Genomic DNA, 22,838 nt, shown 5'->3' with positions numbered 1-22,838 from the left:
CCAGACTGATCAGTTCATAAATCCCATGACTTTCCTCCTCTGAAATTAGTTTGCTCAATAAAGCCCCTGTCATTCATTCTACGTTTGTTCACAATCAATGGATTGTTTTTGTGTCCATTTTAAACATGTTTATCTGACATTTTAACCAAAAATGTCTCTAAATATTGCCAAACATCCCATGAAGACAAAACACTGAGGTGGACTTTTCAGTACAACCCCCCACCAGGGAATTCTAAAACACTTATTTAGGATCATATCATAAAGCAGTTTTCCTTCAGAAATATCACACAAAGATGACTGTCAGCTCAGAAGACTCAGTGATGGCGTACAATATGTGAGGAGAGATATGCTGCGCAAAGACTGTTTGAGGTGAGCAACTCAATCTGCTGTTATGTTACATAACTGCTTACGTCTCTAGTTGAGCCCTCATATGACGGCCTATTTAGACGGAGGATGCCTGCCAAGGCATAACGTCCACAACACCAAGTTCCACGACACATTTGCCAGCTGGGTTGTCAACTTCCAGGCACTACTAAGCAATTTATATGATTTTTTTCCAGTAAAAATATTTTCTGAAACAAAGTAGACAAAGAGAATGCAAGCTTTATTTTAAAGCAAACTGTGCAAGCATCATATCACCAGCATGTGAAGAACACTGGCAAAAACGACTACTGATGGGATGGAAAGTATATCTGATAGTTTCCAGTTCCACAAAAAAGCTTGAAATCCTTTTTATGATAAAAAAAAAAGAGTGCCCACTCAGACTTAAGAGATTAATTATAAGAACATAATTCTATTTTTCATCACAAAGGTTCTAGAACTTTAATTACAATTTTACATGCTATCTATGCTGCCTTCTAAATACCACAGGGAATGGGTGCTGACTGCCAATTTTCCAAGAAGTATCAGGTGGCGCTTCCCATTTTTTAAAAAAAAACACTTGATAGAGCACTACTTACAAATGAGATGCTTTATCTGGCGGGATTTTGTCTCCACGATCCCATAATTTACCACATGAGGAATGAAGAAAATAACAAACCAAACTGTCCTACTGCCTCCATAATGGAGGCGGATTCTATGTTCAATCAAGCCTTTAGCTTCAGTTTTAGTTCAATCAGGCCTGATCTCCCCAGACCGGTTTGTTCAAAATCCCCTGTGGTTGTTTCCAATAAATTCCTGCTGAAAAATCCTGGCATTGGCGCAGAGAGATCACAACCCCCTCCCTTCTCTTCCCAAGTTCCAGCCTGCACCCTGGTCCTTGCTCATGCACACCCTACAATTCCTGGCCCATAGGCAGCAGCTCTTCTGTGGTCATTCAGCTAAGGACAGGAGGGGGGTGTGTGTGTCCGCAGCACATGGAATATGTCGGCCCCAATTTTAAACCTGCCCCATTTCCTGACAGACATATGCTCAGGCACACACACGCATATATACTCATATGCACACATGTGTGCATGCGCATACATCTGAGGGGCAAGTGAGCTTATGCTCCCAAATCACAGAAGAAAAGAAATGGAAGTATATGACTTAGGAACAAAACAACAGGTACTTTTTCATTATAGGGGAACTGAAAACAACACCAAGCAAAAAAACTAAAACTCTTTAAAAATGTATATGGCTCTTTTATAAAGAATGTGAAGTAATGGACACACATACACCAAAATGAGATTCGACTATAGTAGTCAATTAACATAGAAGAAAAATGAGTGTTTCCTTTGACTTTACACATTTAATTGCTTCATTTTACACTTTTCAAATTCACTTTGGACTCAGCACATCCTAGGGCTTCTTAGGTCGACCAAGTTGCTTGCTAGACACAGTCGAGTTCAGAAGCAGTTTCCTTACACATTCATCCATCTCTGTTTAAGAATAAGAAGTCTTTTCCATTTCTGTCTCTTTTTTTTAGAACATAATTGTTTTTATTATAAATTTATTTAAATCACTTTGGACCCAGCATGTCCTTAGGTTTCACCCATTCATCAAACTGCTCTGCGGTGAGATAGCCAAGCTCAATGGCAGTCGCCTTCAAGGTTGATCCATTTTTGTGTGCTGTCTTAGCAATCTTTGCTGCCTTGTCATACCCTGAAGAGAAAATAAAAAGGCAATATAGGTGTTCATAGTGAAACCTGGTTTTCTAAAACAAAAGGTCATCATTATTTACTTGATACTGAGGCTACTGATCTCTTAAGTAACATTTTTAATCTTAAAAATATTAAAGTCATGATCTTCAGAGTCGTTATTTCTTTTTTAAAAAGATTTTATTTATTTATTCATGAGACACACACAGAGAGAGGCAGAGACACAGGCAGAGGGAGAAGCAGGCTCCATGCAGGGAGCCCGACGTGAGACTCAATCCCAGGTCTCCAGGATCACGCCCTGGGCCGAAGGCAGGTGCTAAACCACTGAGCCACCCAGAAATCCCCAAGAGCTGTCATTTCTGATAGAAAATAAAACCTTTACATTTGTTAAGTGACACAGACTAAACATTCCTCACTTTCTATAGCAGATTTGTTCCTAAGTATAATTGATCACTTCAATCATCTTTGGGTTCCCCTGTGTAGCTCTCTGGCTAAATGCTAACGTACAATAATTTTTAAAGGATCAAAAACATTATTACTACACCACAAAATAACTCCTATATTCAGAGAGGAAAATACAAGAAAACAAAATAGCATGAAGACATGAAAATATACATCTGAAAAGTCAAAATATGTGTTGATTCTAAAAACATGTTTAACTGGAAGCAATCTTTCTACCACAGCATAACGAGCTGTGTGCTACAGTGCCCCAGCAAACAGCACCACTGGGTAGGAGCTGTGGGGGGAACTGGCTCTGAGGGGGGCAAGGTGCATGACGGTGGGGGGGCCTCCCAGACACTGCAAGGATACGGGGGGGGGGGGGGGGGGTTTAGCATAAATCTATTCTCCTGCCAAAGACCAGAGGTATACTGTTTGCTTCAGTTATTTGCTTCTGGAATTAAAGGGTAGGGCAGCTTTGCAAGTTGTCTTGACTTAACACAATTGAGAAAAAGGTAGGAAGGCAAAAGCAAGAAAGAACAGAAAAGGGTGCCTGTATGGCTCAGTTGGTGAAGTGTCTGACTTGCGCTAAGTCGTGATCCCAGGGTCCTGGGATCAAACCCCGAGTAGGGCTCCCTGCTCAGTGGAGAGCCTGCTTCTCCCTCTGCCTCTGCCCCTCCTCATATAAATGAAATCTTAAAAAAGCGAAAAAACAGAAAAAACAAAAATGAAACCAACGAGGAGGAAAAAAAACCCCAAAATATCCCCATATCAGAGGACTACGGTCAAAGACACAAAAGCCTGCTGAGGCAACACGATTGTCAACCAGGCAAGATGTTACATATCAGCACAGAACCATTAACCATCTATGCAGCAAATTATGGGCAATTTTAGTACTCACCTGAACCTGTGAACACTAAACGTGTTGAAAAGGGCATTTACTGATCTGAGTAACTTTGAGAAAGAATTTTCATCAAATGATCAGGGCCATTATTCGGTATTGTGTACTCTTATGTTGATGACGTTAGAGTGTAAGTCTTAAACTAACCATTCAGTTCTTCTCTTCAGGTCCTACAGAGCCTGTTAGCAGCTAGCCTGCTCCATAATGAGCGCACAGAGCACCCCTGATGAGCAGCTGCAAGGTTCACGCTGTCCCTTTATCCTTGTATGGCCTTTACCTCATGGAAAACTGACTCCAACAAAGACTAATCAATCAATCATTCAGCGTTGGGAGCACCCCCCTCATTTAAGTGTTCTAAAGCACAGATGTGAGGGAACATTTCTCACATGAGCCTCTGGGTTCCCCTGTGTAGCTCTCTGGCTGAATGCTAATATACAATAATTTTAAAAGGATCAAAATATTATTACCAATCTCAATACTACACCAAAGAAAACGATATATATCATACTAGGCTCAGAGCTACCTGAAGCAATCAAATGAGCTCTAACTTTATACAACTGAAATTGTTTGATGTGAAGCCAATAAACAGAAAAATCTGCCTTGAAAGTTTGGGAACTTAAAAGAATATTTTAAACAGCAATCATATCATGCTAAGGACTGTATCATAACTTATTTTAAAATAGAAAATCAAATAAAATGTTAACAATCTCAGCTCAGCAATAAGAAAGTGGGAAAGGAAAGGCTTTCAAGGTGTCATAACAATGCAGTGAATACCTTAAAACTACAAGTCAAACTGTACCTTTAGTGAGGATCACTATAGTCTCTCCACAATCCCAAGTCGGTAAGTTTGAATTTACATAATAAAATATTTACAATTCTGGAAAAGGTTTGCAATATGAATCATGGTTTTAGATAAAATATTTACATTTCCCCCCCCTTTCCCTATAAGCAATGAGTGCTAGCCTTTTTCCCTTTTGTTCTTATTGGTAACTTCCCATTTCTGAATTGAATAAAACTACAAAGTGTAGTAGATCACCTAGAGAAGGCAGAAAAATGAATTCATCCCACATTGCTAATCGGCCAGTGCCACCTAGTGACGCTGACATTACCGAGGGGACCTCTCCCAGGTAATCTGCACAGAAGGTTCAGCATCTCAATACCATTAAGATTTATGTAAGTTTGAACTTCTGAGTTTATCACACTTCAAATAAAATGAAGAATAACAGTATATTAATATATAAAGTGTCTTTCAACACAATTTCATGTTTTTAATAAATTTATTTATTTTTATTTTTATTTATTTATGATAGTCACAGAGAGAGAGAGAGAGGCAGAGACATAGGCAGAGGGAGAAGCAGGCTCCATGCACCGAGAGCCCGACGTGGGATTCGATCCTGGGTCTCCAGGATCGCGCCCTGGGTCAAAGGCAGGCGCTAAACCGCTGCGCCACCCAGGGATCCCTCAACACAATTTCAAATATTTTATGAGATTTTACTAAAACAATGTCTGAAAAGGAATCTCCTACCCTTCCTGATCCAATAATCTCTTAAAAATATTTTAGCTTGGGGACGCCTGGGTGGTTCAGCGGTTGAGCTTCTGCCTTTGACTCAGGTCATGATCCTAGGGTCCTAGGATCGAGTCCCACATCAGGTTCCCCAAAGGTAGACTCCTTCTCCCTCTATCTATGTCTCTGCCTCTTTGTGTCTCTCATGAATAAATTTAAAAAACATTAAAAAAAAAATTTAGCTTGGGACAGACACCTGGGTAGCTCAGTTGGTTCAAGCATCTGCCTTCGGCTGAAGTCATGATCTTGGGGTCCTGGGATTGAGCCCCCACATGAGGCTCCCTGCTTAGGAGCCTTAAATAAAATCATTAAAAAATGTATTTTAACCATTTAATTTTGTATTCAAAATGACATTATTACTCCTTATATCTTACCTATATGAGGATTAAGAGCTGTCACCAACATTAGAGATTCACTCATCAGTTTGCTGATCCTCTCTGTGTTGGCCTGGATTCCCATGACGCAGTTTTCTGTGAAGGAAACAGCTGCATCTCCCAGCAGCCGGGCTGAGTGTAACACATTTTTGATCTGTGATGTGGCGGGGAGAAGGGGGTAGAGAGAGGGAGAGAGAGAGAGAGAACTGCTTATTGAGCCTTTTCTGTCCAATAACATATTATGTGCAGGTTCAAAAATGAATATGTAATTTGATAGCATAGCATTCCTACAAATTGAAAGGACTATACCCACAGAAACAAATATGAAAGAAATTATGAACCTTTGAGGACACTGAAATCTAAAAGAGGTAAGAGCCATAAATACAAATAACTGGCACCCAAGAGACCCTATAGTGTGATAAAACACAGGTATGAAATGTTAGCACAAAGAAAGAGAAATTAATCCCAGTTGTAGGAATCGGTGAAGTCCTATTTGATGGAGTGGCCTTAGATAACCAGAGATGGAAAAAGAATCTTCTGGAAGAGAAGTGAAGATGTAGAGGTTAGAAGGTTCAGCAGCTGGAGGCAGCCATGCAGTGAGGGCTTCCCAGGACTTAATGGTCACCATATTTTTCATGCTTTATAAAACAAATGTTCCTCAGACCCTTTAAAGTAACCTTTCACACAATATTTAAAACCAACATAAAATCAATTTGTTTGCTTTAGCTTTTTCTTTCCTTTTTGGTAACATTTCCAATATGTATAAAGATGTACCCACATCACACTCTCTTTTGGTCTAAAACCTCTGAAAACTATAGTCCTGACAATAGACTCCAGTAGAAGGCTCAGAACTTCCAGGTTTCATTTGATACTAATGACTTTAATATAAGGCAAATGTTGATTACCTTGATATATTTTCTACTAAAGACAAAAAACAGATTTTTGTTTACATTTGTTACACACCTACATCTGCCAGGCAGCTGGTATTAACTGTTTGGAATCTGACATGAAAGCAAAGGCTACGATATCCAAGTTCTGCTTTGGCCTGTCTTTCATTTTTCATGAGAATGTACATTCTGTGAGGGCAAAAAAAATATGTCTTATTGTTCTATCACTAGTACCCAATTCAGTGCCTGATACAGATTTGACAAATATATTGAATGAATATTAATATGTCATTTGCGTGTCCTTATCAGATTAAAACGAGACTTCACGCCAGACGCAAACTGATAATAAGCCTCTAATATATTTTAGATACGACACTTTACACAAATTAAGAACTCCAAATGATGACAGCTCTGTTATCTGAAGCTGAGGAAACTGGATGAAAAGATAAAGATGATGCCACCCTGCTCACAATTAGCCTTTAGTCAAAAAACATTAAAAATCGAATGTAAAGCTTACCATCATTGGCTTGAACACATTCAACTCAAAATGTCCATTGCTGCCTCCCACAGTGACAGCAACGTGATTCCCCATGACTTGGGCTGCAACCATGGTCAGTGCTTCACACTGGGTAGGGTTCACCTTGCCTTTAAAAGAGCCACCAAGAAAAGATTCCATATCGAACATGCTCATGGACTCAAGTGTCATTAAGATTAGGTATTATGTCAAATAATCATGAGAAGAAAATCTAACTTCATTCAGTAAAACAAGTCCCCAAGCATCCGTGCTGATATAATGAAACAAACCAGGTGAATAAAGAGGGATGGGCTGCCACAAGCCATGAACCATTCATTCAATGGCTAATGAGTACTCGCACCCACATGCTGAATACGGCCCTCTCCATCTCCATGGCTTTCGTTCATTGTTGACATTTACAGAGCTAAGCACTGAACATACCTACTGTAGTGAGTGATGCAGCCTCTGCCCTCCAGGATCTGGAGACCACGGAGAGAGAGCAGGCAATTACAGTACATGGGGGTAAATACAGAGAAGTAGGCTGCTACAGGAATACTTATAGAAGAGGCATCTCACTGATACAGAGGAAGCTGATGTTATGCTGAAATTCTCCTACTCATTGTCATGAGTCTCCAGAGCCCTGCCACCCCGGGAGCACCCCTCTGACAAACTCAAGTTTGAACAAGACACCCCAGATTCCTCTGACCAGTACAAAGCAACACCCTGGGAAGGTTCTTTCCTTATCTGTGAATCTGGGCTTCCCTTTTCTAGCAATCACCTTGAATATGCAGTCAATTAAACTCGTATCATTTTGCAATGTGAACTATTTTCAAATCAGATCCCTTCTCACTCTATACGTGTGCATAGCTTTAAAAGAATCTATAATCAGGTCTTTCTTTTTCACTGTTAAAAGTCACTTTTTTAGTCAAACCTACAGAGGCCCTTCTTTATGAATCTTGATCCTGTCACCTGGTGTACCACTGTTTCCTTATCTGCTGATGTGATCCACACGTACTCCCTGCCTTTACCCTCAGCCAGCAGCAAAGTGGTGGAGGGGCAGAGCCATTTGGCCTGCGATCAAGACACACCTCCAGTCTGAAGTCAACTCATTAGTGTCACTTAAGTGTCACTGTTCACCCAATACGTTTGTCTAACAGGGCTACCCACATGTCCCCACAGGATTCCGTGAATGTCACAGAAGTCTGTCAAATGACTTGCTAGAATCCAGAAAGCCAGTGTCTGTCACTTCTCTTATCTGACAGGCCAAAACCCAAAGCGAAAAATGAAATAACAGGCAGGTGGAATAATTCATTTTTATTCAACCCATGCTGAACACTTTAGCAGCTGGCTAAGAATTCTTCTGGCTTTGGATTATGAAAGATGGAACTATTACATATTCTCTAACGTAGGAATCAAAATACATGTACCAACTAAAATTCTCTTTTCCTGCATTGTTCGTTGATCTTGCCAGTTCAGATCAAAGGTGGCTGCAAAGACATTCTGAAATAAGTGTGCCACACATATCCTTACCCATGTCTGGGATCATGCTGAACACAAGGGGACATGCTCTGTTCATAAGAATGCCCAGGTTCTTGTCAAGTTCCAGAGCTAATATTTATCAGCTCTGTTATTACCTGGCATGATACTGCTTCCTGGTTCATTTTCAGGCAAGATCAGCTCTCCCAGACCTGACCGGGGACCAGAACCCAGAAAACGAATATCATTTGCTATCTTCATTAGACTGCAGGCCGTAGTGTTCATAGCTCCGCTGAGTTCAACCAAAGCATCATGTGCGGCTAGAGCCTCAAATTTATTTGGAGCTGTGACAAAAGGCAAGCCTGAAGAAAAAAAATAATAACTTTCTGATATAACAGGTAAAATTAAATGTTTTTTTTCTAATATCAGCAAGTTAAACAGAAAGTTCCAGGGTATGAAAAGCAAAAACGGAACAGAAGAAAAATTTTACTTCAAGAAAATATGCTTATTTTATGATTTCAAGCTTTGTCTAGGTTTCCTTAAGAAGTCCTCAACAAGTAGGAAGAATCTAGTGATACCAGTGTGTTTAAAGAATAAAGAAACAAATACAATAAATGCCTTGAAAGAAAAAAAACTATTCTTCTGCAAATACATGTATGATGCCTGACTACTCTCTTTTTTTTTTTAAGATTTTATTTATTTATTCATGAGAGACAGAGAGAGAGAGGCAGAGACACGGGCAGAGGGAGAAGCAGGCTCCCTTCAGGGAGCCCGACGCAGGACTCAATCCTGGGTCTCCCGGACCACACCCTGGGCTGAAGGCAGGCGCTAAACCACTGAGCCACCCGGGCTGCCCGATACCTAACTACTATTGAATAAAGATGAAAAGTAGCTAAAGTTCACTTTATTCCACACTCCTTTGCTAGTACAATTTTCCCCCATCTTAGGTTATACTAGTCCTGCTATTAGCCAGGACTCTACAAATCCTGAGAAGACAGGGGGCCAAAAAGAATTAGACATTTTAACTCAATGTCACCTGTGTTCAAAATTTTAACGATCACATATTTTAATCCCTATAAGACAGTTCTTCTCACTTAAAACTTGACTAAAAAACAATTCTCTGCTAGAAAGCAGAGAATTAGACAATGAGCACTATCTAATTATGTCTGCTCTGATCAGTGAATAACATCTTTATCTTCAGAAGAGTTTTCTGGGGTATCTCTGGGTGGCTCAGTGGTTTAGTGCCTGCCTTCCACCCAGGGCAAGATCCTAGAGTCCCGGGATCGAGTCCCACATCAGGCTTCCTGCATGGAGCCTGCTTCTCCTTCTGCCTGTGTCTCTGCCTCTCTCTCTGTCTCTCATGAATAAATGAAAAAATCTTTAAAAAAAAAAAAAAGTTTTCTGGAGCTGACAACTCAGCTGTAATAACAGTTATTACTGAGAACACAGCATTCTCTCTACTAAAGGAAGAACAAGATTCAAAAAGGCCATTAACTCAGAGAAATATCACAGTATAATACGGGAAAAAAAAGAAATTAAGCCTGTCAATATCTCCACATATAGCATTGAAAGAAATATGTCACAACCATCCCCTGATTTTGCCTGCTTTGAAAAATGGGTATTTGAAACAGCTCTGAAGGGAAAGTAACTGAATATCACCATATAGTAAACAAGCCTGCATTGACGGATTTTAATTGCATACTATATGAATCATAAATGGGAAACTTAAAAAGCAAAAGGATTAACACTGCAGCTCCTGAAATAGACATAAAACACGTTTGATGGGAAAATATTATTTTTAACTTTAAATTCACAAGAATTCAAAACAGAAACACCTAGAAAATAGAGACTAGTATAATGAAAATAAGTCATAATTCATATTATCACTGACCTGTGAGTGCAGCCACTTTGGCAGCAACCTTCTCTGCAAAGCCAATTCTAGTATTTAAGCCTGTGCCGACAGCAGTGCCTCCAGCTGCGAGCTCATAGATCCTTGGCATTGCAGCTTTTATTCTCGTCATTGCATATTTTACTTGTTGAACATAACCACTAAATTCCTGGAAAGAGAAGGAAATTAAGGTGAGAACATGTGATTTCCTAACAGTTTACAAGTTTCTCTGTGTTAAACAGAAGTTCTTTTAAATATGTTTCAGGTACTAAATTATGAGCTACCAAGTGGTATTTATACCATTTTAATTCATACCATGAACAAAGTATACAGAAGAATGAAGACTTACTAACCTGTAAGGTGGGACAATGCCACAGAGAATAATATGCAGCCTATTAAAACACCCTTTTTAAAATAGAAATCAAAGAAAAACAATACAGGAAATAAACTTTAAAAAAGAAAGACTTGAGTACATTAAATTATTGGTTTGTTTGCAGGTGATTTTTCTTTTTTTTTTTTTTTTTAATTTTTATTTTTTTGCTGTATCCCAGACAACTTCGAGAAAGGAAAAAACCATGAATTTCTCTAAGACAAATGCAAACATAGACCTTTTCTCCACACAATTTCAGCTTAAAAACCTAATAGAGAACAGGAGGACCCTAAAAATATTCAAGAGGTTGAAAATTAATAGCACAAGAAGGTAACAGGCCAGAGTAAGACCACTGCTTCAAAATGTAAGTTAATTCTGCTATTAACACCACATGGGTTCCCAGAATATGACACACTTTAAGAAAGGTAGCCACAGCCCTGCTGTATTGTCTGAACACAGCAGGGGCCCTTATAAGAATTATGCAGGGACAAAAGGTATAAACCACAACTCAATTGAGCAAGCCAGAACATATGGTTACACTAAAGCTATCTTCTTTCCTGCCTAAAGACACTGAAAAACCATGAATACTTGTAACTAGTACTGGATATCTTACTATTTTAAAGAAAACATTTTAGAAGATATAACTCCTTTCAGGGAGACCTAATCCACCCAATCTAATGTCACTAATACATACACCAGCTGGAATCACTGAAGAAGTTTAATTTTATTGGGAAAAACCTGCATAAACTCAGAAGACAATTCCAATAAAAGCAAGTGTAGGTGCTCGGGTAAAGGTAAAGTCGAACAGAAACATGTTTCTGATGTAATAGTTACAGTGAAGATACACAGGAGGCTGTCTTGGCCCAAACAGGTATTAGCACAATAGTTTTGCACCATGTAACACATACAACACAATGAAAACATTAGGGGCAGCCCCGGTGGCGCAGCGGCTTAGCGCCGCCTGCAGCCCGGGGTGTGATCCTGGAGACCCGGGATCGAGTCCCACGTCAGGCTCCCTGCGTACAGCCTGCTTCTCTCTCTGCCCGTGTCTCTGCCTCTCTTTCGCTCTCTCTGAATAAATAAATAAATCTAAAAAAAAAAAAAAAAAAAAAAGAATAGTTCTTAAAAAAAAAAAAAAAAAAAAAAAAACAAAAAAACATTAGAAACCAGAGGGATACTCAAGAGTTTCAGACATACACTCCTCCTCCATAGAAACCACGCCTGGCACTAAGAACCAACGATGCAAAGAGAAGAGACTTCAGACACAACTGAAGTTAGGGAGCTTGCTTCACTCATAGCACCCATATCCCAACTAATCATTTCGTTTTCCTCATTCCTTCTGTAATGAAATTAAGCTAAGGAATTAAGCTTCTTGCAGTGTTCATCTGAACAAAACTACAGATGAGAATCTTCTCAAGAGAGCAGCAAACACTCACCTCACCATCATCTGACACATGGTATATACAACCATCTGTTGATACTGGATTTGTGCAAGTCCTAACTACAGGAGAGTTTTGCTATTAAAAATTATTGCCTGCATTCCTTTCATTTCCTTCATGGCACTTGCTATTAGACATTCTGTGAGGCATTGATCAAGAAACATGAAAATGCTTTCTGGTATTTTGGGGGACAGAGTAATACCTCTTTCCTATGTGGCCCAACACAATCTTAGAGGCAGATATGCCTTGTTTAATCAATTTAGAAGTAATTTTTATAGAACCCACTAATCTAGAGTAAGAGACAAAGGGAGACAGGATGATTTTGGTGACGAGGAAGACCATGGTGACAGCTAACGCCAATATGTGCTTACTACATGTTGGTATGGTTTTAAGCCCTTTACGTGAACCAGTTATTTGAAACTCACAACTAGGCTAGGATACAGATGCTATTTTCCTCATTTTTTTTAAAAAGATTTTATTTATCCATTCATGAGAGACACACACACACACACAGAGAGAGAGAGAGAGAGAGAGAGAGAGAGAGACAGGCAGAGGGAGAAGCAGGCTCCACGCAGGGAGCCCGACGTGGGACTTGATCCGGGGTCTCCAGGATCACACCCTGGGCCGAAGGCAGGCCCTAAACCACTGAGCCACCCGGGCTGCCCTATTTTCCTCATTTTAAAACTCAGAAAACTGAGGCACAGAAAAGCTAACTCATTTTCCTAAGGTCCCACAAAGCAAAGCTAAGCTCTCAACCCCAGCCGACTGCCCCGAGAATGGCTCATAGTCCATATACTGCGCTCTTCCCCTCAGAAGGTGTCAATAAAACTACTGGCTGGTTAATGCAGAATAGTGACTGCCACTGAATTGAACTGTTGTAATTTGGCCTTTTAAACTAGTGTGATTTAGAGGATAATGTGTTGGCTATTTGTACCAATCCCTAAATTGAATCAAACCCAGTCACACTCCTCTACCTGCCCAAGAGTGAGCGGAACAGCATCCTGTGTGTGAGTGCGTCCAATTTTGATGATCTGGGCAAACTCTTTAGATTTTGCATTGAGTGCATCATGTAGCTTCTGTAGTCCTGGCAGCAGCACTTCATGGACTTCTATGGCAGCAGCAATGTGCATTGCCGTGGGAAAAGTATCATTTGAGCTCTGTTGGAAAATTACAAAAAATGTAAACTGTTAAATCAGAAGGAACAAAAAACAAATTAAATGTCTCTATTAAAAAGTCTCACTAACTTAGTGAGATTTTAGTGCTCAATTCCATTTATATGTGGCAACTTCTAGGTCACTTAAGGTCAAATAAGCAGCAACATAGTTTAATGAACTCAGAATTGTATTCTATACGCCACCTACTATTATTATTATATCTGCTAGAAAATGACAGCAAAAGATAAAGAAGTACAATTAACAGGTGCATGTAAGGATAGCAATAGTAAAATATTTTACGGTTATACAGTATAAATAGTCTTTTATTAAATTTGAGTAAAATTCTTGTGAGGTAGTTCATCATTTTAAAACTAGGAAAGCCAAGCTCTCAAAGAAATTATATGACTTGCCAAAACATTTAGGAATTGGCAGAACTGGGACCTACCCAGGTAGTCCATACTCCATGCTCTGCATTCAACTGAGACCCATACTTTTAAATTATTATGCTATTTTAAAAAGATGTATTATTTTTTACAACCTCTTACTATGGAAAATAATAAACCATTTACAAAAGTAGAATGAACTGGTATAATGAATACTCTTGTACCTATAACCTAAACTCAAACAATTAGTGGTGCACACCAATCATGCTTCACATGTAGCTCCACCCCACTCCTCCACCTGACTGTACATTCTGGATTACTCTCACATAGATTTCAGACTATGGTATACATAAAAGATAAGTTTATATAAAATGCAAGTATTAAGTTTGAAAAATCCTTCATACAGTAGTAAACTTATGTGAAAAAGCTTCCCATTAATATTTAAAAATATATTAAATTACACCTAGTGCCAGATATTGATTTCTAAATATTTTCCAGTATGATCCTCCAAGAGTTCCCTAGGAAAATAGGTGCTGGGGCAGGGAGAAAACAACATGATAAGCTTGGAGCACCTGGTAGTTGAAGAAAGTAAAGAACTGCCTTAAGAAAGAAAAAAAGGAAAGAAAAATAGGGGGAATGGGGATACTTCCAAAGAACATAGCCAACTGAGGGGGTTCCTGAAGCTAGAACACTCTAAACAACAATATAAATAACAGCATCGGATTAGAACCCTAAGAATAAAATAAATATTCATGAATCCATGGATACATAAAGAATTAAGTAAGTATTGGGGGAGAGAGAAAAGGACAAATCTTAAAAGTTTCAATAGAAGGAATAAGGGAAGTACAAAATCACCACTAAGACACCACAGTCCTAACTGCCACAGGTAAGACCCACTAATGAGTAATATTTGTGCACAAAAGTTTAAGGAGAAAGAGGATGTTTGCACAGCCTCAAAGTTACCTAGTAGTTCTGTGTTGAATTTAACATATGACCCAAAATTCCCTGATACTCCTCCCTTTAGAAAGAGCAGCTTACACGCAGTACCTGGGTGCAGGCAGCCTCTATGGCTCCCTTCTAACAGAGAATAGAGGGTGGAGAAGTCCAGGAGACCCATCTAACCAAGAGATTAAAGTTAACATCACCAGTACCAGGTCCTGGTGCTATCAGGTGCCCCTGCCATGATGTAGTAAGAGAAGCCCTTCACTTCTGAACAGTCTTCTCCAAATCCAGAGTCTCTATCTGATCATGAGAAAGCATCAAACAAAGCCAAACTAAGGGATGTTCCACAAAATACCTGATCACTACTTTCAAAACTGTCAAGGTGACAAAAGACAACCTGTCAGACTGGAGACTAAGGGAACACAGTGACTAAATGTAGCGTGTAGTGTGTATAGTATCTTGGAAGAAAAAAGGGCAATCCTAGGGCAATCCTAATAAAGTCTGTCTTGTTGAGAGTGCTGTATACCCATGTTAATTTCACAGATAAATGTACCAGGGTTATAAAAAATATTTAACATTAAGGGAAGCTGGGAGAGGGGAAATAGGAACTCTGTGAAGTATCTATGTAATTCTTTTAAAATTCTAAAATTACTTAGAAATAAAGCATTTTTAAAAAACAAACCAAACAATACAAATATACATATATACTAATTCAAGTGCTCTAATAGAGATTTTTGTAAGTTTAAGACATTGATTCGAGATTCCTAAAAGAACATATAAGAAGTCCTTTCCACCTAAAAATATAAGCCAAATGAACTTTCTTTGTCCAAAAGCTAATGCCTGTTTGACAAGAATAATTTCAGGTATCCTTTTCAATTTTAACAAAGAAAAGATCATATACTGACCTGGCTTTTATTAACATGATCATTGGGATGCACAGGTTTCTTGCTACCAAGTTCACCTCCTAGCATTTCAATTGCTCTATTGCTAATGACTTCATTTACATTCATATTTGTCTGAGTTCCAGATCCAGTCTGCCATACCACAAGAGGAAAATGATCATTTAATTTACCTTCGGCTACCTGCAGAAAGAGTTGAAAAAATGAATTTTTAAAAATAAGAAATATTCAATATTCACTTAGTTATTGTGATCAGCTATGATTCAGTAGTCACCTATAAAGTGCTATTTTAAAGATGCTCACTTTTCTCATATGCTAAATGATTTATAGATGGTGCCACACAACTTGTGTTGTCCAGCAAGTCCAAGCTTCTGCAACACATGTTCCAACCATTGCTAACTTTACAAAATGAAAGGTTATCTACTCTGAAAGATATAACAATTTCATGGATTTCACATGAAACCTGAAGCAAGGCCATCTTTCTTCTGTATTTTCAACTGCTCCTCTAATAATATCCAGGTAGGGCCACCTGTTAAGACTGGCACACGTGTTTCTAGATACATTTACTGTGGTGCTGCTCAGAAGGAATATCCAACAGATGTTATAGCTGGAGTCAGCATGATAATGAATGAGTTACTTGGAAATGAGTTTTCTAATAGCTGTTTCACTGCACAGATGTCCAATGAGTATCAAATGCCAACTGTAGAGACAAACACAGTCCAGATTTGTCCCTATTTGTCATATTGTTATCTGTAAGTTTTTTTTAATTATAAGCTAAGAGGGTAGGTGCTTAACTTCATCTTCTAGAACGATTCAGCTTAAAAAAATAAATCAGTCCACATTTTAAGACATTACCACCTTAGACAACTAGTAAAACTTTTTTCCTGGTTTTATAACAGACGTTCAATGTGGAACCTTTTGAGAAGTGAGAAAAGTGAAAGTTACAATACCCCTACCCCTCAGAAACAGAGACTCTTGATATTTTGGCTTTTCCTTTTAGGCTTGCCCCAAGCATTTCGTGTGCATATATACACACACAGAAAAACACATGTCTTCTGTCCATCTTTTCCAAACACAATTAAGATCATAAAATACATACATTTTGCTACCTTCCCCACCACGTATTTCTTATGTAGTGGGCTCTATCGTAGGACATTCTTTAAGAAACTAATTTTCTAGAGCTCTATAATATAATTTATATAAGCATCTGCTATGGTCAGGTACTGTCTAACTTGTCATAATCATAAATAATACTGCGATGAACAACATTGTAAATACAGGTTTTCAATCATTATCTCTGACTATTTCTTTAAGATTACATAAAAAGTGTATTAGTAAAATAACATTCTCCATACATATCATGAAATAACTGACTAGTGGGGTACCCGGGTGGCTCAGTCAGTTGGACATCTGCCTTCGGCTCATGTCATGATCCCAGAGTCCCAGGATAGAGCCCAACGTCAGGCTCCCTGCTCAGCAGAGTCTGCTTCTCCCTCTGCCCCTACCCCTGCTCATGCTTTCTCCCCTCACTCTCTCACATAAATAAAATCTTAGGGAAAAACAAAAAACAAAAAATAACTGACTAGTTTTAAAAGGAATCCTTTACAAATAAAATAAAAAATCAAATATGTAAGTTTAACAGTATCTCTACAAGTTTTCTTCAAACTATATAAATTAAAAGGAAAAGTCAAGAGAATTAAAAATAAAACATATGGGGCACCTGAGTAGCACAGTCAGTTAAGCATCCGACTCTTGGTTTCAGCTCAGGTTGTGATCTCAGGGTTGTGAGATAGAACCCCACATTGGGCTCCATGCAGAGTCTGCTTGAGACTCCGTCTTTTTCTTCCTCTGCCCTTTCCCCCCACATGCTTGCTCTCTCATTCTCCCTAAAATAAATACATCTTTAAAAAATAAATAGAAAATAAAAAAATAAAAGGTATAACATCATCCAGAAGTTTTGTCACAATATTTTAAGTACCATATTAATATCCTCACCAAACAAGAATGCTGCCTTGAAATTCATTAACTCAGGAATTCAGTGTCCTTTTTTCCTGCCAGAGCCTGACCTCATCCACTGGAGACATGGGTCTGATGCCACTGAGTAAACAGTACACTTATCACCTCCTACCTCATCTGCAGCCTTCATTATGGCCTCAGCAATCTTTGAATCAAGACCATAATCCTGGTTTACTTCAGCAGCTGCTCGCTTCAAGATGCCAAAAGCTTTAATAACTGGGATCTAAAATAAATCAGAAAAATATCTCAAAATTGCAAGTTTCATTAAGCATAAAAATTTAAGATTATTATTTTACGCAGGTACAAAAATTATACCTAAAACACTAAGGTAAGTAACGTTATAGTAACATTAAGATTACAGAGAGGTATGTAAGGAACCAAGATTCATCATGTATCTGTTCACACAGGCACTCACAATGTAACTCATTCTACTTTTTTACGATACATTGTAATGGACGTGTGTTTATTTCATACATATAAACACAAATGGCACTCAATCATTTCACCAGCAAGCACCATTATTTTCCCTCACTGGAACTCAGGTCACTTTATAATTTTTCCTTCTTCTCTTTAAAAACAATAAATATTTAACTGCTGATAAGTTCAAAACAACCATTACTAAAGGATATCGTTTCATCCTAAAGCCAAAAAGCATGATATTCTAGTTAGTCAGTGAGGTCTTGACACTCCTCATATGTCACTGGAATGTCCCTCAGAATATTTCTTTAAACCCAGGGTACACCCTTGGGGCTGATGGCTTCTGATGCATCTAACCCTATTTCAAACCCATTCAGTTTGCAGATCTTTTCAGTTCCTGCTTTAAATCACCTCAACAAATTTAAAGGGATGAAATGGCACAACTTTTTATGACATTTCAATGAAGTAATAATCTGGTTTTTGTAAGAAGAGAGAATTACATGTTCTTGCCAAAATTAATAATGGAGATTGTAGTCTAGATTCCACATGATATTTGAAAGGGTAAAGTGAAAAAAAAAAAATGAAAGGGTAAAGTGTGTAAAGGAGGAAGGAAGAGTAGGGAAAAGGAAGGAATTACATAGAAGCCACGGTCCTCAAGGAGAATCAAGGTGGAGAAACAAAGAAAAGGAAGGAATAGGACATGCTGAACCTGGGCTGAAGAGAGGACACGCTGAGGAACAAAGAGAAAAGGAAATAAAACAAGGGAACATTTGTATTTTGAATTCTAAGAATTAAAACATTTTTAAGTATACCCAAATGAGATAGAAACAAATGGCACACAGCATTAGAAACTTGAAAACTTTAAACACGGCATGGATGGGAATTTAAATATCTTGGGTTTTTTTTAAAGATTTTTTTTTTTATTATTGATTTATTCATAGAGACACACACAGAGACAGAGGGAGGCAGAGACACAGGCAGAGGGAGAAGCAGGCTCCATGCAGAGAGCCCGACGTGGGACTCCATCCAGGGTCTCCAGGATCACGCCCTGGGCTGCAGGTGGCGCTAAACTGCTGCGCCACCGGGGCTGCCCGGGAATTTAAATTTCTATGGCAGCACATTGCAGTGCTGGCTGAAACCACTGCCAAGGTCGTAAGTGATAGCCTGTCCACTCCGGCCATCTGAGTGAAGCGACCAATCCTAGTGTCTGTGGACGGAGAAAAATTAAAGCACAGCTTCACTGACCACAATTACAATAAAACGGGAAAATGTCACTGGGGCGAAAAGAAGGCTCTTCTTATTCTTAATTTACTCATGTTAGAAGCTCATAATCTTTTTTTATTTTGTTTTCCTTTGGACCTCAGGTACAAAGGGCTAGGTTTATTCATACTGCCCAGGTCAGGGTACATCATAGTCTTCTTTGTATTTTTAAAAGTTCAGGATATTCATTGAGATAAAGCAAAATGTGACAAAACAGACACCCCACATGTTCATCTCTTACAGATGCATAATGTCAACAGCTGCCCCATCTCTGGAGTAGTGGCAGCAATCACACACCCCTGAACCCACCCCTTGCTGCCTGAAGCAGGACCATTAAAACTGAGTTGTGCTTACTCTACCAACAGTGCTTAGGATTGATCTCCTTAGTCCCAGGAGTTGAACTAGATGAGGACATTCTAGGATCAGGTGCTACCCTTTGTCACCTAACCCTGTCCTGGTCTACCTCACCACTCAGCCATCAGTGGCAATAACAAAAAGATTTTCTTCAAAGAGTCAGTTGTAAAATCATATAAGCTTGTCAAGATTCAGTTGTAAAGGCTTAGAAATGAACTAAAATATAGAGGTTAAAATTACTAGAAGATAAAAAGTATATTTAGAAGACAGCTATTAAACAACATCTCACCGGATGAAGCCTGGCTACTTCTAGGCTCCTAGCCTATCCTGCACTCTGGCACAGACTAGTTAATATTCACATTGCAGCTGGGCTCCAACAGCATATGTAATCTATTCCATCAATTCTTTTAACACTCTGACAGCTCTGAAACCAAGACGCATCACATAACCAATGACAGGTCACAACTCTGATAGCCTTTTTCTTTCTTAGTGCTACATACTGGTGCATCTTCTAATTGATGTCGTCTTAGATTTAATGAAATATGGTAGAAAGATTTCTAATCACTGAATTATTCATGTGGCTTTGAACATATATATTGTCTATTACATGGCAGATATGGTGAAGAATAATATTTTTATGTATTTGTGTATACTTTTCTGGAAACTAAAACCAAGACAGAAAGTATAACATTTTAAAAAAAGTTTTCTTTTATATTAGTTTTTAAAAAATCAGTCTTGAATCAGTTTAAAAAATTAGGTATTAAAATTAAAAATGTTTAAACTGCAAAATTCTGGAAAAAATCTGAAAAAACTCCGCAAGAATAAAAAGACAAATCATGAGGTGCCTGAGGGTCTCAGGCAGTTAGTGTCTGACTCTTGATTTCAGCTCAGGCCTTGATCTAAAGGCCTTGCAGAGTTCAAGCCCCTAGTCAGGCTCCATGCTGGGTGTGGAGCCTAATTAAAAAAAAAAAAAAGAAAAAGATAAATCACTTAGTTCTGTCAAATAAAACTCTAAAATATCCAAATTCACAGCTCAAAATAATAGTCCTAAACTTCAAAAAGTTCTTTGATATCTTAAAGAGAAACATGTTATTACAAGGCTAGTTCCATAGTAGCTTCCTATTTAACTCTGTAAAATATTTATTTATAAAATAAGGGGACTCATTCGAATAAAGCCAATGCTTCCATAAAACCACTTACTGGCATGCGCTCTGTCACACCTCCAATCTTAAAGTTCATCGTAGATCTCACAGTCTGGGCGCCATAATACTTATCATTCGGGACCTTGAGTTCACCAAAGGTGTCGAACTCTATCCTAAAGGAATTTTGGCTTGCCTACAGAGAAAAGTAAGACGTTGTTATAGCTTGAAAAGAAACAGAGTATCAAAACAATAATATCCTACTAGGTGTGAGGGGAAAGAAACCTTAATAGGCACTCTACAAAGACAAAAAAATCCCATTGGTTCTCATTCCACTCTCCAGTTCCTTTCTTGAGAAATTTGTCACGTTTTTCTGCTTTTAATCTGAATATAGTTGACACAAACAATGTTATGTTAGCCCTAGGTGTATAACATGGGGTTTCAACAACCCTGGTAGGTCATACTATGCTTGCCACCTGTCACCACACAACACTATTACCATACCATCCACTATATTCCTTATGCTGTACCGTCCATCCTCATGAATGATTTCATTCCATAACTGGAAGCCTGTACTTCCTCCCACACCCCTTCACCCATTTTGCCTGTTCCTTCATCCCCCTGCTCTCTAGCAACCATCAGTTTGTTCTCTGTATTTATGGGTCTGCTTCTGCTGTTTACTCATTTTTTTTTAAATTCCACATATGAAATCATTTGGTGTTTGTTTTTCTCTGACTTATTTCACCTAGCAGAGCACCCTCTAGGTCCATCCATGTCACTACAAATGGCAAGATCTCATCTTTTTTATGACTGGGTAATAGTCCATTGCACGCACATGTGCGCATGCGTACACACACACCACACCTTCTTTATCCATATGTCTATCAATGGACACTTGGGCTGCTTTCATAATTTGGCTATTGTAAATAATGCTGCAATAAATACAAGGGTGCAAGGTGAGGGTGACTGGGTGATGGGCACTGAGGGGGGCACTTGATGGGATGAGCACTGGGTGTTATTCTACATGTTGGCAAATTGAACACCAATAAAAAATAAATTTACAAAAAAAATACAAGGGTGCATCTATCTTTTTGAATTAGTGTTTTTGCTTTCTTTGGTAAATAACTAGTAGTGTGATTATTGGATCATATGGTAGTTCTTTTTTTTTTTTAATTTTTTGAGGAACCTCCATACTGTTTCCCACAGTGGCTGCACCAACAGCACACAAGGGTTCTGTTTTCTCTACATCCTCACCAAGACTGGTTATTTCTTACACCTTTTTGATTCTAGTCAAAAAATTCTAACAGGTGTAAGGTGATATATAATTGTGGTTTTGATTTGGAATTCCTTGACAATTAGTGATGTTGAGCATCCTTCCATGCCTCCGTTGGCCATTTGTACACCTTCTTTGGAAAAATGTCTATTCAGGTACTCTGCCCATTTTTCAACCAGATTATTTGCGGTTTTTTAGTGTTGAGTTGTAGAAGTTCTTTATATATTTTGGATATTAACCCCTTATCAGATATCATTTGCAAACAATGCAGATGTTAAAGACAAACTGTAGAATTCATACACTATGCAGAAGATAAAGGAACTCCTTTGAAGTAAAAATAGTAATCTTTTCCAATTCAGGAGTATAATTCTTATTGGTCAAGCTTTGGCCAATTCAGAGTACCCAAGTCAGAACTTTAGAAATGGTCTAAGAATGATACTTTAAAATTTGTAAATACTAGATACTTAAGCAGAGTTTAGCCATGATCTACAAATACTAATCATGAGCCATAGCATAGTGCGATATAAACAACCCAGGCTTTGCAGTCAACAGTGCCCCACTTAGTAGGTGTGTCACCTTCAGCAAATCAGTTTTCCTCATTTATAAATTAAATGTAGAGATAAAAGAGGATGGGCTAGGTCAGTTCTTAACTTCTTCTGGGCAATGGAACCCTTTGAGGATATGAGGAAAGCTATGGATCCTTTCTCTAGAAAAATGAACACAAATACATATACGAAAAAATCTTACTTATAATTTTAGAGAGTTTATATCTTGAAATCAATCCACCACCCAGAATAAGAACCCATGATCCAGAGTACCTTTTATGGAGACCTTAGGATTCTACCAAGTACATTAAATTATGCTAATAAAAAAGTTAACTCCTCAACAAATATTTTAGAATACTATAGAAAAAAAAGATTTGTTATAAAACACAAAGTTAGAATTTACATGTGATAATTTATGTCAAGGAGACGATAGATGTTCAGAGCTTTAATTAATGTGAATTAATTATGAAATAAACATGGCCAGATGATTCAGAAGATTTAAAAATCCCTAGCCAAGTAATTCTGTT

At 38.4% G+C, this 22,838-nt stretch overlaps 1 protein-coding gene across 1 annotated transcript in view; it reads right to left on the bottom strand.

Annotated features, from left to right (window-relative positions):
* Positions 1-583: 583 nt before the first annotated feature.
* FH (fumarate hydratase) overlaps positions 584-22,838 on the bottom strand; it is a 26,992-nt gene continuing 4,737 nt past the window's right edge. Inside the window, exons 2-10 of the mRNA XM_077901484.1 lie at positions 20,555-20,689; positions 17,436-17,546; positions 15,314-15,490; positions 12,904-13,086; positions 10,124-10,289; positions 8,391-8,594; positions 6,760-6,887; positions 5,356-5,509; positions 584-2,082 (exon numbers count right to left, since the gene is read on the bottom strand). Of these exons, the coding sequence (XP_077757610.1) occupies positions 1,940-2,082; positions 5,356-5,509; positions 6,760-6,887; positions 8,391-8,594; positions 10,124-10,289; positions 12,904-13,086; positions 15,314-15,490; positions 17,436-17,546; positions 20,555-20,689 (1,401 nt within the window). The 3' untranslated portion in view covers positions 584-1,939. The remainder of the gene's footprint in view (positions 2,083-5,355; positions 5,510-6,759; positions 6,888-8,390; positions 8,595-10,123; positions 10,290-12,903; positions 13,087-15,313; positions 15,491-17,435; positions 17,547-20,554; positions 20,690-22,838) is intronic.

Source organism: Canis aureus, chromosome 6 (genome assembly GCF_053574225.1).
Source record: "Canis aureus isolate CA01 chromosome 6, VMU_Caureus_v.1.0, whole genome shotgun sequence".
Lineage (NCBI taxonomy): Eukaryota > Metazoa > Chordata > Mammalia > Carnivora > Canidae > Canis > Canis aureus.
This window is presented reverse-complemented; position numbering and strand designations above follow the sequence as displayed.